The sequence below is a fragment of the Capricornis sumatraensis genome, chromosome 13, assembly GCF_032405125.1.
Source record: "Capricornis sumatraensis isolate serow.1 chromosome 13, serow.2, whole genome shotgun sequence".
In the NCBI taxonomy this organism is placed as follows: Eukaryota; Metazoa; Chordata; class Mammalia; order Artiodactyla; family Bovidae; genus Capricornis; species Capricornis sumatraensis.
Window position 1 is genome coordinate 91089209 of NC_091081.1, and position 15792 is coordinate 91105000.

At 43.7% G+C, this 15792-nt stretch overlaps 1 protein-coding gene across 3 annotated transcripts; it reads right to left on the bottom strand.

The window, feature by feature from the left end:
• Positions 1-1099: 1099 nt before the first annotated feature.
• Positions 1100-7559, bottom strand: PDCD2 (programmed cell death 2). 3 transcript variants are annotated; one of them, XM_068985353.1, is made up of 7 exons: positions 7470-7559; positions 7277-7370; positions 6487-6729; positions 6042-6173; positions 4634-4737; positions 3050-3163; positions 1100-1618 (listed from the first exon to the last, which is right to left on the bottom strand). In XM_068985353.1, exons 1-7 carry the CDS (start codon positions 7557-7559, stop codon positions 1460-1462), a joined length of 936 nt encoding a protein of 311 aa, XP_068841454.1. In that variant the 3' UTR covers positions 1100-1459. The 3 variants fall into 3 exon arrangements, with proteins under 3 accessions (XP_068841454.1, XP_068841452.1, XP_068841453.1); XM_068985351.1 differs by having other exon boundaries at positions 7277-7559; XM_068985352.1 differs by lacking the exon at positions 3050-3163 and having other exon boundaries at positions 7277-7559.
• Positions 7560-15792: the final 8233 nt, after the last annotated feature.

Sequence of the window (15792 nt, forward strand, 5' to 3'; positions counted from 1 at the left end):
TTTGAGGTAGAGCTTTTCCAAGTCAGTCTTCTGATTACGAATCTACTGACTTTTCTGATCCTGCTAACTGTTGCCTTCAGAATTAGTGGGTATCCCATTCATTGTACTAATTATTCAATGATTAGTGATTAGTGAATGATTTTCCAGGCAAGAGTACTGGAGTGGGTTGCCATTTCCTTCTCCAGGTGCTCTTCCTGACCCAGGGATCAAACCCAGGTCTTCCACATTGTAGGCAGACGCTCTACTGTCTGAGCCACCAGGGAAGTCCAATTAGTGAATGGGGTTCAGAATTTTCTCACATTCTGGGCTTCCATATAAACTGGAGCCTGTGACAATCACCTGGTTATTATACATGTCTCTTGGGGTTTTACCCAAATATTTTTCTCTTGAATTTTGCAAATTTTAGGGGGAAAATGCTCTGAGTGATAGTCTGACTTAATTAGGCACAAAATCCATTTATATTGTAAAAAGAAATATAAGTAAAGTAAAGAGATCTTAGTTCTTTTTAAATATAAGTCAAAAGTAAAAAATTCATTTTAAACATAAGTAAAAAGATCTTGGTTCCACTGCTGAGTTCACATCTAGTATCTTTGATTTTTTGATACACATACACGTGTATTTTTACAAAACCTTCACCATCTATAATGGTCTTACAGATGGGGTGGTCTTATAGATGGGGTGGTCTATAGATGGGGTGGTATACAGATGGGGTGGTCTTATGGATGGGGTGGTCTAAAGATGGGGTGGTCTTATAGATGGGGTGGTCTATAGATGGGGTGGTCTTTAGATGGGGTGGTCTTATAGATGGGGTGGCCTACAGGTGAGCTGCTATATAGATGGGGTGGCCTACAGGTGAGCTGGTATATAGATGGGGTGGTCTAAAGATGGGGTGGTCTACAGAGGAGCTGGTCTATAGATGGGGTGGCCTACAGGTGAGCTGGGATATGGATGGGGTGGCCTACAGGTGAGCTGGGATATGGATGGGGTGGTCTACAGGTGAGCTGGGATATAGATGGGGTGGTCTACAGAGGAGCTGGTCTATAGATGGGGTGGTCTACAGGTGAGCTGGGATATGGATGGGGTGGTCTACAGGTGAGCTGGGATATAGATGGGGTGGTCTACAGAGGAGCTGGTCTATAGATGGGGTGGCCTACAGGTGAGCTGGGATATGGATGGGGTGGCCTACATACACATGGTTCATGGATGGTTTTGTCTATTTGACTTGATCAGCATATAGGTCTGTATCGTTAAGCCGGTAGCCTCCTGCTAGACAGATACACCAGAATTTATTCAATTCCCTGCTACTGGACATGTCTGTCTAACATTCAGACAATGTAAACACCACCTAAAACAACCTCTGTGTATCTCTGGTACAACTGTTTCCTTAGGATAAAGTTCTAGAAATGGAACTGCAAGGTAGACGAGATTATGAATATTTTAAGGCTTCACACCATTGTCTTCAGGCTGCATCTGTTATATCTTGCTTCCAAACAAATTCCTCTGTGTAGCCAATGCCCAGTTTACAGCTTTCGGCACAGGTGAAGATGGCCAGGACACCCCAGTCGACACTCCTGCCCAGTCTGTCAGCCTTCAGGTAGTTGAGCAGCTGAGGCATGACCTGAGGAAAGGATGGCACAGTCACAGCTCTCCTTGAAGGTGAGGAGCACACAGTTTTCAACAGACCAGATCTTCCCTGCCAGGGCTACTGTAGGGATCCTCATCTCTCAGCTCTGTCTCCACATTTTACAGCAAGGTTGCGGAGCAGGCGATGGCTCCCCACTCCAGTACTCTTGCCTGGAAAATCCCAGGGACAGAGGACCCTGGCAGGCTGCAGTCCATGGGGTCACTAAGAGTCGGACACGGCTGAGCGACTTCACTTTCACTTTTATTCACTGACAGTGTTCTTGCCTAGAGAATCCCAGGGATGGGGGAGCCTGGTGGCCTGCCATCTGTGGGGTCGCACAGAGGCAGCAGCAGACATGACACTGGTAACTTACTAACAATCTAAAAATACTTTGCAACTCTGTTTCTTTAAAGCCCCTCTTTATATCTGGTGTCCTTTTATCTGAGAAAGAAGTTCCCAAGTATAAGACTGGCTTATCTGTTTAATCTGGCTGTTAACCTAATTATTTTTTATTAATAATAATGCCACAAAAGTAGGGCAGAGGCTTCTATTTAGGCAACTTTTATTTTGTGTTATTTACAATCTGAATAGCAGACGCCGTTACTATGACTCTGAAGAAACACTATCGTAGTAGAATACAAAGAGACAACCTATTGACGTGTTTGTGTAGACGAGAAAGGGGTCTGAGGAGTCTGTGGTCTCCTGGGAATGAGTCCAAGGCAGCACTGCCACCATTGCTATCAGACTGCTGTACACGAGCTCATCGTGGGTGTCAGGCACCAAGAGCCAGTCCATTTTGGGTAACTCCTCAAATTACCCTTTCAACCGTTAAGAGATAACTATGACTTTATAATGTTAGTGAATCGACAGTTCAAGAGTTGTTTACACCCAACCCAAATGGACCCTGATGCTAATACTCTCTTTTCGGCAAGAAAAATTTTATCTTAATCATTCCATTCATTCGTTCTAACAAATCCACAAACCAAGACTAAACAGAGCAAGGGTTTTAAAACACTCCTCTCACAAAGATTAAAGCTATATTATTTTAAATCATGAAGGTAACAACAGAGGCACTGACCCTAACGATCTAACCACACTGGGAAGCAGGGGATGGTCCAGGTGGCATAAATGACGTTTAAATCCTCACTACTGCGGAAGTCAGTCAATAGATAATGTCTAGAAACTAGTAAACTGATAAATCTCAGAAAAAGCAAGCAAATTAGAGACAGAAATAACTTCCAGATTAACCAGTAAAGGGTAATTCCCTCCTTGGAACATACTGTAAAGTGGGGCAGAAACTGTCCTTCAAGGGCACCTTCCATACATAGTACCCAAAGGAACGCTTGCACACAGATTACTTTGGCAAAGTTTTTTAATACTTAATAGGGTAAATATATACTCAAATATTCCTTTTCAAGATCCTACCTGGAATTCAAATAATCTCTTAGCACCACAGGGGCAATCTGGAATATCCTTTTCTCGAGGGATATTTTCACCGGAGATCCAGAGCGGGGCAATCCCTCTGCCATATCTGAGAATCTAAAATCAGTTAGGATCAGTTTAAATCACCAGCATCTCATGTGACCTGAGGATCATCTCGAGAAACCTGGTACATACTCTGACAACCGATGAAAGGCTCATTGGAAAGCGAGTTTCCTGTCTGCCTCTCCCCCACCCCCTGGCACATACACACAGCACCATTAATGCCTGCCTCAGAATCGTCCAAGTAATGCTTTCAGCTCATGTGATGCAGGTTATCAAAAGTATTTTTCTTAGATGACAATATGGTTAGACTCTGAATTCTATGGCTATTTTGTGAAGACTATCAATAATTCTATTTCCCCCTTACCAGGTTGTGAATATAAAATGCAGCCCAGTGTCTCTGCTGACCTTCACACAGATAAGGAACCTTAGTTGCCAAGTTTGAAATGAACAACTACCAAGTGAGACACACTGTTTTAAATACAACAGAAGTAAATTTCACTATAATAAAATGTTATGTTAACAGCTGAGTGATTTTCCTAGATGTTTCTTGTTAAGAAAGAAAGACACATCGCTAAAAGCCACCTTCTCAGTATTTAGGACCTAGATCTAGTCTTCCTATAAGCCCCTGAGTATTTATTTGTCTAGTGACTGACTGACGGGGATTTTGCAGTCTTTAGTGGTTTATATTTAAGGTGAGGGAAATTAAGGGAATAAAGTTAATGGAAGAAAACAGGCAAAGGAAACATCTGCTGAGCACGTACTGTGAGTCTATAATCTGCTTTAATCTGAGCACCTACTGTGAGTCTATAATCTGCTTTAATCTGAGCACGTACTGTGTGAGTCTATAATCTGCCTTAACCCTTAAAACCACTTTTTGCTTCTCCCTACACTGTAGATACAACTACATCAGAAGGCCAAAATATAACTCAAGGAGCCAGGAATCCTCACAACAGTAAAGCCCATTATTCTTTTCACAAAGGCAGTGATTTCTCTACTAATGTGTCAAGTTAACTTTTATAAGTCAAAGGTCCCTGTTGGAAAAATGGGCAAAAACTTCCTTTCTGTCTTGCCATTAGTGTCTAAACTCCATGTGTTATAGGCAACCAAAGATGTTTATCTCTGCTGATGGTTTCAGAAGATGATTGTATGATACCCGATGTAACCTTGAGTCTTTCCATAATCATTAAAAGGATCAGCACTGCGAACAGCTTTCCATATGGACCCCCTGTGTGAAGGAGTCCTAGACACAAGAGACTAACTTTATTAGAAAGAGTCACTTCTACACAGGTGTGGGTTTTTTTTTTCTGGTGTGGGTTTTTTTTCTGGTGCGGGGCTGGGGGTGGGGTTGGCACACACTGTGGTTTTTGGGATCTTAGTCCCCCAACCAGGGATCGAACCTGGGCCCCCAATAGTGGGAGTGCAGAGTCCTAACCACTGGACCACCAGGGAATTCCCAACTCAAGATTCACAGTCCCACCCCACTTGAAAAGAACCGCAGCAGGAGCTACATGAGTTCCATTTTACCTGTTCTGGTTCCAGGGATATTTTAGTTTTGAACTTCTGGAAAATTCTATCTTCCCTAGACTCATGTTTTGCCATGGATTCCAATTCTTCCTCATGTGCTTCACCTGAAAAGTCATCAACATTACTATTATGGCAACAGGAGTATCTCACATGCCTTGACAATAAACACACGCAGAGGAGAGCCAGCTTTTAAACAACCAACTTAGTGTTAAATCAGACACTGAAGGCCTGATGTTTTCATAGGCTTTCCCTGTTTTGGTTCATTAACATCTGTGCTTTAAGACTACCTGACTTTCCAGGTACTCCATGAAGAAGCATTATTCTGCTGTTTCTTTAAAGAGCTTCTCCTTAAACCTTCAAATTAAGAATAGACCCCAAGTCCCAGGCTCAGGACTGCTGCACTCAGGACTGAAAAGGATACTCCCAAATCATGAGCCCTTCTAATTCCTACTGTCCTTCACTTGTCTGAACTCCTATTTCCAGTTTCTTTCTGCCCCATCTCTCCTTTCCCAGCTGGTACACTCATTCAGTCATCACAGGCTCACTGGACCTGTCAGTTCACACTTTCACTCTCACCTCTGGAATCCCAGCTACCTGAATCACCCTGTCCTGAACAGGCAACAGTCTTTGTAACTCAGAGGGTATTTCTGATACCCTGAATGTGAACTATAAGCCAGTAAGCTGACATGCTAATGGAAAATTTAATTTAGATTCTAAAAATCTACATTCTGTGGTGGTTATGAGTTCAAGTTCTAAAGTCAGTAGATGTGAGCTCAAACTCCAGTTCTGAAACTTAACTTTGGTCAGTTACACGCCCAAACAAGTTATACCCAGAACCTCAAACTCCTCACTGCAAAATGAGGTACTGTTTTCAACGTATTGTTCTGATGCGAAAACGTCAGTGAGATCATGCACAGAAGGCCCATGGGACGTGCTGTGCAACAGAGTGCGTGTTGCAGAGGGGCTGGCTCCTACTCAGTCTCAGCACAGGCACTGCTCCAGCACGTGACTGCCGTGAAGTAACTGACAGAATCATGGAGCACAAACTTGCCAGATAAGAGGGCGCCTGCCACCCACCAAACACTTCAAGGCACTCTCATGTACACCATCTCAATTTGAGAAACACATCTTGGAACCAGATAAACTTTCCAAATTTCCAGCATCTTGCGCAGCCCCACCCAACTGACCACCTGGATACACCCTGCGACACTTCATAGGAATCAAAATATACGTTATATATGCCATGGAAGGAAGTACAGAAAGGATATCTTCAAATGAGGCGGTATTTGAAAAGTACAGGTTGAAGCCTCCCAAGTGAGTCGCTCAGTGCTTCTCTTCTTGGCATATCGAGCCCTTTCTTTCAAGCATTCACTCACTTAACGAATGAGTTTTGAAACAGATTCCTTACCCATGGTTCCTATAATCTCTGATTCATCATCTCTTTCCACAACTTCAGGCGTAATCTCATCTTCTGTTTCTATTACAATTTCAAATTCTGGAAAAAGGAAGTTGTGATCTGGAACTGTATTGTCCAAATTATCTGAAACAAAAAGGTAACTAGCATCATTAGTGATCATTTAGTTTTGAAAATCAAATAATTTCCTTTTTATGAAATGTATTCCATGTCATAAACAGTATTCCTTAGACACTAACATATGTAGCTGGTTGGGATGTGAGGGGGTGAGAACTCACAGCTCCTTCTTCATAAAGGTGTTTATCTCACTAGTTAACCAAAACTCTGAAAATTATTACACCTTTTCTAATGTTAACCTTTATCCTCAAAATGAAAGATTTGGTCTTTAGACACAAGGAAACTGAGCTGATATTTAAAAGTTAAAAAGGAACTGACTGACCTGTCTGTGCACAAGCCTGCTTGTGTCCTAATCTCCAGTCCAGACTCTGATGCTCTTTACTGCAATAATGTGCCTTGTGACATCTGGAGCATCTTTTGGGGCCTGAACAGCCACAAACTCTGCAGAGATGTGCACCAGACTTCAGCTGGAGATGCACAGACTCTCCCGTCTCTGACGGAGGATCCTCAGAAGGCGGCTCATAGGAATAGAAGTCATTTCGCCTGGGCAGCTGGTTTCTGAAAACTAAGGGGAGGGAAGGAGAACTGTTAACGAATGATTTAAATAAAACAATACAGCAATTCAAGTATTTGAGCCTTCACACTGGACTGAAAAAGACATTCATTTTTTAAAAAGAAAAACTAAAGACAGTTTTCCCGTGCAAAGAGCTCATTTTTTGGAAACGGAGAAAAGAACGAGAAACTTCTACAGGTCACACAACTAAGTGCGCTCTTACAGTTTATGCAAATTAACAAGAATAATAGGTAAAGTCAGACTACAGAAATACGAAAAACCTGTTGGGATCCACCTTTCCAAAAAGTGACAATTTCCATTACCTGAAAGTACCCTAGCACACCTACTACCTACTAATTAACCAGAAGGCTGGCGGCTAGGAGTGAGCGAGCACGCGGGACGGCCCCACCCCCGCAAGTGCTCGCGGGGTTTCGGGGGGAAGAGGCCGGCGGGGTACGGAGGAGGCCGGGCGGCTTCCTGAGGGGAGAGGCCGGCGGGGTACGGGGGAGGCCGGGCGGCTTCCGGGGCCCGACCCGGAGCAGAGGCCGCGGCCGCTCACCGCGCAGGCCGCAGCAGCACGGCGGCGTCCGGCAGCAGAAGAGGAAGAGACAGCGGTGGAAGGCGTCGGCGCGGCCCGGCAGCGGCGCGTACACCTGCAGCAGGAAGGCCATCGGGCAGCCACACAGCGGGCAGGCCAGCTCCGGGGGCCCGGGCAGCCCGGCCGCACTCAGCCACGCCGGCCGGCCGCCCACCTTGCTGGGAAACTGCTCGCTGCGCAGCCGCCACGACGGCACCGCCTCCACGAAGCCCAGCTCCGCCGGCCCGGCGCTTGGAGACGCCATGGCGTGGAGTACAGGCTACTGGTTCCGCGAAACCACTGCCCCCGCCGCCGCCGGAAGTCGGCCCCGGAAGTGCGGACGGCGGGCCAGACGTGATTGGACAACAGCGCAGAGGGGGCGGGGACACGGGGGGGACCGGATTGGGCGGGCTCACTTATTCCTGGTTTCCGGTCCTTGCCTGGGGCTGAACAGAAAATGTCGGGTGTCTTGCTAAGTTCAATTCAGTGGCTCAGTCGGGTTCGACTCCTTGCGACCCCATGGACTGCAGCACGCCAGGCTTCCCTGTCCATCACCAACTCCCGGAGCTTGCTCAAACTCATGTCCGTCGAGTTGGTGATGCCATCCAACCATCTCACCCTCTGTGGTCCCCTTCTCCTCCTGCCTTCAATCTTTCCCAGCATCAGGGTCTTTTCCAATGAGTCAGTTCTTCGCATCAGGTTGCCAGAGTATTGGAGCTTCAGCTTCAGCATCAGTCTTGCCAGTGAATATTCAGGACTGATTTCCTTTACGATTGACTGGTTTGATTTTGCTGTCCAATGGACTCTCAAGAGTCTTCTCCAACACTGCAGTTCAAAAGCATCAATTCTCTGGCGCTCAGCTTTCTTTATTGTCCAACTCTCATCTCCATACACGACTACTGGAAAAACCGTAGTTTTGACTAGATGGACCTTTGTTGGCAAAGCAATGTCTCTGCTTTTTAATATGCTGTCTAGGTTGGTCATAGCTTTTCTTCCAAGGAGCAAACGTCTTTTAATTTCATGGCTGCAGTCACCACCTGCAGTGATTTTAGAGGCTCCCCTCGCCTTGCCCAAATGAAGTCTGTCACTGTTTCCCCATCTATTTGCCATGAAGTGATGGGACTGGATGACATGATCTTAGTTTTTTGAATGTTGGCTTTTAAGCCAACTTTTTCACTGTCTTCTTTCACTTTCATCAAGAAGCTCTGTAGTTCTTCTTATGGTGACAATATACAGCCTTGACATACTCCTTTCCCAATATTACCTAGGAACCTGGAATGTTAGGTCCATGAAAGACTAGAGACCTCTTCAGGAAAATTAGAGATACCAAGGGAACATTTCATGCAACGATGGGCACAACAGAAGTGGTATGGATCTAACAGAAGCAGAAGATGTTAAGAAGAGGGGGCAAGAATACACGGAAGAACTGTACGTAAAGGGCTTAATGACTGGGATGGTCATGGTGGTGTAATCACTTGCCTACAGGCAGACATGCTGGAGTCTGAAGTCAAGTGAGCCTTAGGAAGCACTGTTATGAACAAAGCTAGTGGAGTTGATGGAATTCCAGCTGAGCTATTCCAAATCTTAAAAGATGATGCTGCACTCAATATGCCAGCAAATTTGGAAAACTCAGCGGCGGTCACAGGACTGGAAAAGGTCTGTTTTCATTCCAGTCCCAAAGATGGGCAATGCCAAAGAACATTCAAACTATGGGACTGAACTCCTTAATATCTCTATACATATCACTATAAATATCTCTATACATCTAGATACAAAAATCTCTAGACATATAATTAGAAAGGACTCTACATATAATTATAACAATCTATGTACATATAACTAAAAATATCTATATACATATTGATATGTTAACTGCTTCAAGACCTGAAGCCATCATTCATATGTTGGAGACCTGCTTACACAGTGAATGCTGCAAGCAACAATCTTATTAAATAGACAAAACACGTGATCTTGCTAGAACATAATAAGATTATACTACAACAGAGAGAGATAGGAAGCATAAACAATTTTAAAGCAAAGAGAACATATCAAAGCAATGATTAGTATAATTACTCGAAATCTGGTCACAATAAACCATCAAGTCCACAGGGGAGCCAGCTGAAGGAGTTAAATTCTGGAAGGTTCAGTTTAAGAGGAAAAGATAAATGTTTTATCTTTGTTTACAAAGGTATACTTTATCAACACATTGATATGTACTTGTTGATACCTTGTATCAACCTACGCATACTCCTTTGAACTCATGTAGCCTCTTTCATCTCCAGTCATTCCAAACATAGCCTTCCAATCTGTTGCACCTTGTCCAGTCATTTTTTCAATTTTATAACAAGGATAGAAACTTAATGTATTTATATAGACCAGTAAAAGATACTAGAATGTCTTATCTAATGGGTTTCTTTGGGGGTGGGGCTTAGAAATCATTTAAAATCTCAACCATTCTTCCTGCTTCATCATTTTCAGATTCCTTTGAGATGCAGAAAGCTTTGGAAGCAGTGTTTATTCTCATTCTGTGTAAATGCAGATCTGAGAGGCAGAACTTGATGGGTACAAAAAGAAAACAATCTTGAGTGTAGGGACATCAGTAGAAATTGGGAAAGGCATGTGACCGGAGAGCAGTCACAGTGGGCCATCCCACCTCCATCACAAATGTGAACAAGCTTATCTCGATAGTGACATTCACAACGGAGGAGTTAAAGTGTTATCGTGAAAAATTTCTTACAAAAAGGACAGAGGAAAAGTTTTCATGGCAGAAGACACCTTTCAAAGAGCCTGTAAATTTCAGATAAATGTTTCATTATTTGAAATTTATAGTTTATTACTTAGAAGTTTTACCGACTGTTCAAAGAAATGTAGATCACCTTCTGATTCACACTCAACAGGACTTAGCTACAATCATTGTAGCTTATCTAAAAGATATTGAGCTACAGATCTGACAAGAAACATTCACTCTCACACACGGAATACCACAACTGTCTTCACAGATTGCCTACTAGAGTCAGACCCTTAGTTCACAGTCCATGTAGACTCATACTATGGTCATTGATTCAAATCTGAGACAAAGCTGTATTGGTTTGCCTACCAGCAGTGTAGAAGGCTCCCTTTGCTCCAGGCCATCACCAACATTTGTTGTCACCAATGCTCGACAGGAATGTAGTAGGCATTTCAATTTATTTGTAAAAATAATGGTTATTTTATTTGGAAGACAGTTCATTTCCAATGTTTTCTTTGTTGCAGGTATACAGCAACCAGATTAAGGTATACATTTGTTCTTCGAAAAGTGAAAGTGTTAGTCATTTAGTCATGTCTGACCCTTTGTGACCCCATGGACTGCAACACCCCAGGCTTCCTTGTCCTTCACTATCTCCTGGAGTTTGCTCAAACTCATGTCCATTGAGTTGACGATGCCATCCAACCATCTCATCTTCTGTTACCCCTTCTCCTCCTTCCCTCAGTCTTTCCCAGCATCAAGGTCTTTTCCAATGAGTCAGCTCGTCACATCAGGTGGCCAAAGTATTGGAGCTTCAGCATCAGTCATTCCAGTGAATACTCAGGGTTGATTTCCTTTAGGATTGACTGGTTCAATCTCCTTGCTGTTCAAGGTGGGTTCTTTATTGCTAGTCCCACCTGGGAACCACTGTAGGCCCCGCCTGTGTCCCCAACAGGGATGAATCCCAGCAGGGCATCAGAGCTCAGAGACTTCAGGGCAACCCTGCCCTCAGGACTGGTCTTTTCTCCAACCAGCTGCTTGTCAGAGGCCCAGGCACCCCAATCCTGACTCCAACTTCCAAGACTGGGATTCTGGGACAACTTAGAGGTAAGCAAGACCCTCACAGCCCTGTTCCTGCCTGGGGGCTCAGTCATTACAGCTGCTCAGTTGTGTCTGACTTTTTGCAACCCCAGGGACTGCAGCACTCCAGGTTTCACCGTCCATCACCAGCTCCTGGAGCCTACTCAAACTCATGTCGGTCGAGTCGGTAACACCATCCAACCATCTCATCGTCTGTTGTCCTCTTCTCCCCCCGTCTTCAATCTTTTCCATCAGGGAAAAGCATCCGTTCTTCGCATCAGGTGGCCTAAAAGCTGCACCTGGCAGATCACTGAGAGCTGAGTGATTCTAGTAGGTATGGGTGGAAAGATGAGGTGTGAGGTCCCTACATCTGCAGGGCATTCGCATTGCAAAGATCTGTGCATTTCCACTAGCCAGTCAACTCCCCATGTCGTTTTCCCAGGAAGCTGAGATCGAGGATTACCAGGGCAGGAGTCCTCCCTGTGTGTGACTCTCACTCCCACAGTGAGGAACCTGGCTCCCACCATCCGCCTGTCGTCTGTGAGTTGCTCTTTTCCAGGTGACATGTGCTTTCTTAGCTACTACACCCTTTGGAAGGAAAGAACCTTCTAAAATCAAGCCCATTGCTTATGGAAGCTCCTTTTCACCTTTGGTCTACAGATTCTGGTCTTTTCCAATGTTAACTTAGCGCTTTTTCCCCCATCCCCTACAGTGAGGTTTTTCCTAGTATTTCTATTACAGTTAGATGCAATGTCACATTGCATATTCCACTGATACCTCCAAAATAATGAAATCAGAGTAGATTATGATTACTACCTTGGGCTACACAAATCTGTAGGCTTAGACAAATGCATAGTGACAGACATGCACCCTGAAGTATCACATGGAGTCCTCTGAACTCCCCCACCCCAGCTTCTGCTCATTACCTGTGTAGTTTTGTCTTTCCCAGAATGTCATAGATGGGGTCGTATTGTGGGCAGCTCCCTCAGACTGGATTCTTTCACTTAACTATATATATATATATATATATATATGTGTGTGTGTGTGTGTGTGTGTGTGTGTGTGTGTGTATGTATGTATGTAAGGTTTATCCTTGCCTTTCCACGGGTTGTGGATCACTCTTTTCTGTTGCTGAGTGGTATTCCATTGCATGTGTATGGGAGGAAAAGCAATTTCCCTCTACTCTTGTAGATTCTTAGTTGAGACGTACCCTTTAAAAAAAAAAAGTAAAAAAAGATTATCAGGAGAAAACCAGATGTTAAATAACATGTATTCCTCCTGTATAAAAGGAAGCAGGAAAACTGAGTTAGTTCCTAAAATATCCAAAGCCATCACCTTAAATGCCATCCTCAGAAACAAAAAACCTTGAGGGACGGGGGAAGCTAATTATGACAGGCTAAAAAGGCAAAACATAGTGAAAAAGTGTATTATTATTTGCAGATTTAAGTCAGGACTTCTCCTTTGATAAGAGCTGCTGCTGCAACTGCTGCTAAGTTGCTTCAGTCGTGTCCGACTCTGTGTGACCCCATAGATGGCAGCCCACCAGGCTCCCCGGTCCCTGGGATTCTCCAGGCAAGAACACTGGAGTGGGTTGCCATTTCCTTCTCCAATGCATGAAAGTGAAAAGTGAAAGTGAAGTCGCTCAGCCGTGTCCGACTCTTAGCGACCCCATGGGCTTCGGCCTACCAGGCTCCTCTGTCCATGGGATTTTCCAGGCAAGAGTGCTGGAGTGGGGGTGCCATTGCCTTCTCCTTGATAAGAGTTACTTGAGATTTAATTATCTGCCTGTTCCTGGTTCGGAGAGGGACTTACCTATACAAATGGAGATTTCTCTACTATAAATGAAGTTCCAGATTTTCCAGATTATTTATTCATTTATTCATCTAGCACCAGGCCTGCAGTGAGGATTTTACACCTTATTAGAAATATGAAACAGTAGAAGCATCTTACTGTTCCTTTAATAGCCATAGCACTTATATGTTACGTGTTACCATGAGGCTAAATGTCTTTTTTGAAGTCAGTATAGACCAGGAGATTTCGAAGGTGTTATGAAGTATGATTTATATGATCTCTTATTAAAGGACTATAGAACTCTATGTACATGAGTGAATGGAAGTCAAACACTGTAATTAAGCCATATTCTAACTAGAGTGATATGCTTCCATCCAAATGTATTTTAGTTCACAGGTAAATCCTGCAGTCACCTGGCTTCAATCAATGTTTCCTGGCTTCCAGAAAGAAACAGTGAGAAAGCCATGTCAAAATTGATGCTGTTTTTTTTTTTAAGTTTGCATTTTATTCCATGGCTTGGACAAAGAGGGCCTAACCTGTTTTACAGTACATTCCAGGGCTTGCTCTAGCATTTTCTAAGTATTGACAAGTCACTGATTATTTTCAACAAATGACAATGATTAGCACTTTATATTTCCTATTTGTTGCTTGAGCTGGAATAGTAGGCATCCTTTTAGGTCCATCACTTCATGCTGAAGTAGACATACCTGAAGCAGTACCATGATATGAACAAATTTATAAAGCAGCCATCACATCCCATGAATTAGTGATAATTTTTAGTTAAAGCCATCATAATTGGAAGACTTGGAAACTGACTTGTCCCAGTAATAATTGGAATGTCTAGTATAACATTGCCTTGACTAAGCAATAGATGCTTTTGAGAACTTCTTCCGATATTCTTACTCCTGCTTCTGTCATGAAGAGTAGAAGCTGATGGCAGCAGTTCGTGCAATGCATATTGATTCCTAGGTTGGTACAGAATGTGCCTGCCTATGCAGGAGATGCAAGAGATACGGGTTCAGTCCCTGGGTTGGGAAGCTCCTCTGTAGGAGGGCATGGCAACCCACTCCAGTATCCTTGCCTGGAGAATCTCATGGCCAGAGAAGCCTGGTGGGCTACAGCCCACGGGGTCACAAAGGGTCGGACAGGACTGAAAGGACTTAGCACAGCACATGATTAGCTGTAACAGCTAAAATAATGCAGATGGCATGTAAAGAAGTGCCTGCAAGTGTAATTCAGTATTTACAGATTTGAAACTTTGGGATTTTTTGCAATATTTTACGTTGATAATTATATGACTTCATAGTTGCAGAAGCTATGTATATGAAGGACTTATTGTGTTATATTTATTTTGAGGGAAGGTTGTTTTTTTAATGTGGTTTGAGGTTAGTTCAGTTTAGTCGTTCAGTTGTGTCTGACTTTGCGACCCCATGGACTGCAGCACCGCAGGCCTCCCTGTCCATCACCAACTCCCAGAGCTTGCTCAAACTCATGTCCATCGAGTCAGTGATGCCATCCAACCATCTCATCCTCTGTCGTCCCCTTCTCCTCCTGCCCCTAATCCCTCCCAGCATCAGGGTCTTTTCCAATGAGTCAGTTTTTCACATCAGGTGGCCAAAGTATTGGAGTTTCAGCTTTAGCAACAGTCTTTCCAATGAATATTCAAGACTGATCTCCTTTAGGATGGACTGGTTGAATCTCCTTTCAGCCCAAGGGACTCTCAAGTGTTTTCTCCAAGAAGCATCAGTTCTTCTGTGCTCAGCTTTCTTCACAGTCCAACTCTCACATCCATACATGACTACTGGAACAACCATAGCTTTGACTAGATGGATCTCTGGTGGCAAAATAATGTCTGTTTTTAATATGCTGTCTAGGTTGGTCATAGCTTTACTTCCAAGGAACAAGTGTCTTTCAATGTCACGACTGTGGCCACAATCTGCAGTGATTTTGGAGCCCAAGAAAATAAAGTCTGTCACTGTTTCCCTTGTTTCTCCATCTATTACAATGAAGTGACGGGACTGGATGCCTTGATATTCGTTTCTTGAATGTTGTGTTTTAAGCCGGCTTTTCCACACTCTTCTTTCACTTTCATCAAGAGGCTCTGCAGTTCCTCTTGGGTTTCTGCCATAAGTGTGGTGTCATCTGCACCAGAGGTTATTGATATTTCTTCTGGCCATCTTGATTCCAGCTTGCTTCACCCAGCCCAGTGTATAAGTTAAATAGACAAGGTGACAGTATACAGCCTTGACATACTCCTTTCCCAATTTGGAACCAGTCTGTTGTTCTATGTCTGGTTCTAGCTGCTGCTTCTTGACCTGCATACAGATTTCTCAGAAGGCAAGTAAGGTGGTCTGGTATTCCCATCTCTTGCAGAATTTTCCACAGTTTGTGGTGATCCACACAGTCAAAGGCTTTAGTGTAGTCAATGAAGCAGAAGGTTTTTTGAAAGTCTCTAGCTTTTCTAATGATCCAGAGTATGTTGGCAATTTGATTTCTGGTTCCTCTGCTTTTTCTAAATCCAGCCTGAACATCTGGGAGTTTTTGGTTCATGTCCTGTTGAAGCCTGGCTTGGAGAATTTTGAGCATTACTTTGCTAGTGTGTGAAATGAGTGCAATTTTTTTTGTTGTTGTAGTTTTAAGAGTCTTTGCTTTTCTTTGGGACTGGGATAAAAACTAATCTTTTCCTGTTCTTTGACCACTGCTGAGTTTTCCAAATTTGCCTGCATATTGAGAGCAGCACTTTCACAGTATCATCTTTTAGAATGCGAAATAGCCCACCTGGAATTCCATCACCTCCACTAGGTTTGTTTGTACTGATGCTTCCAAAGTCCCACCTGACTTTGCACTCCAGGATGTCAGGCTCTAGGTTAGTGATCACACCATCATGGTTATCTGGGTCATT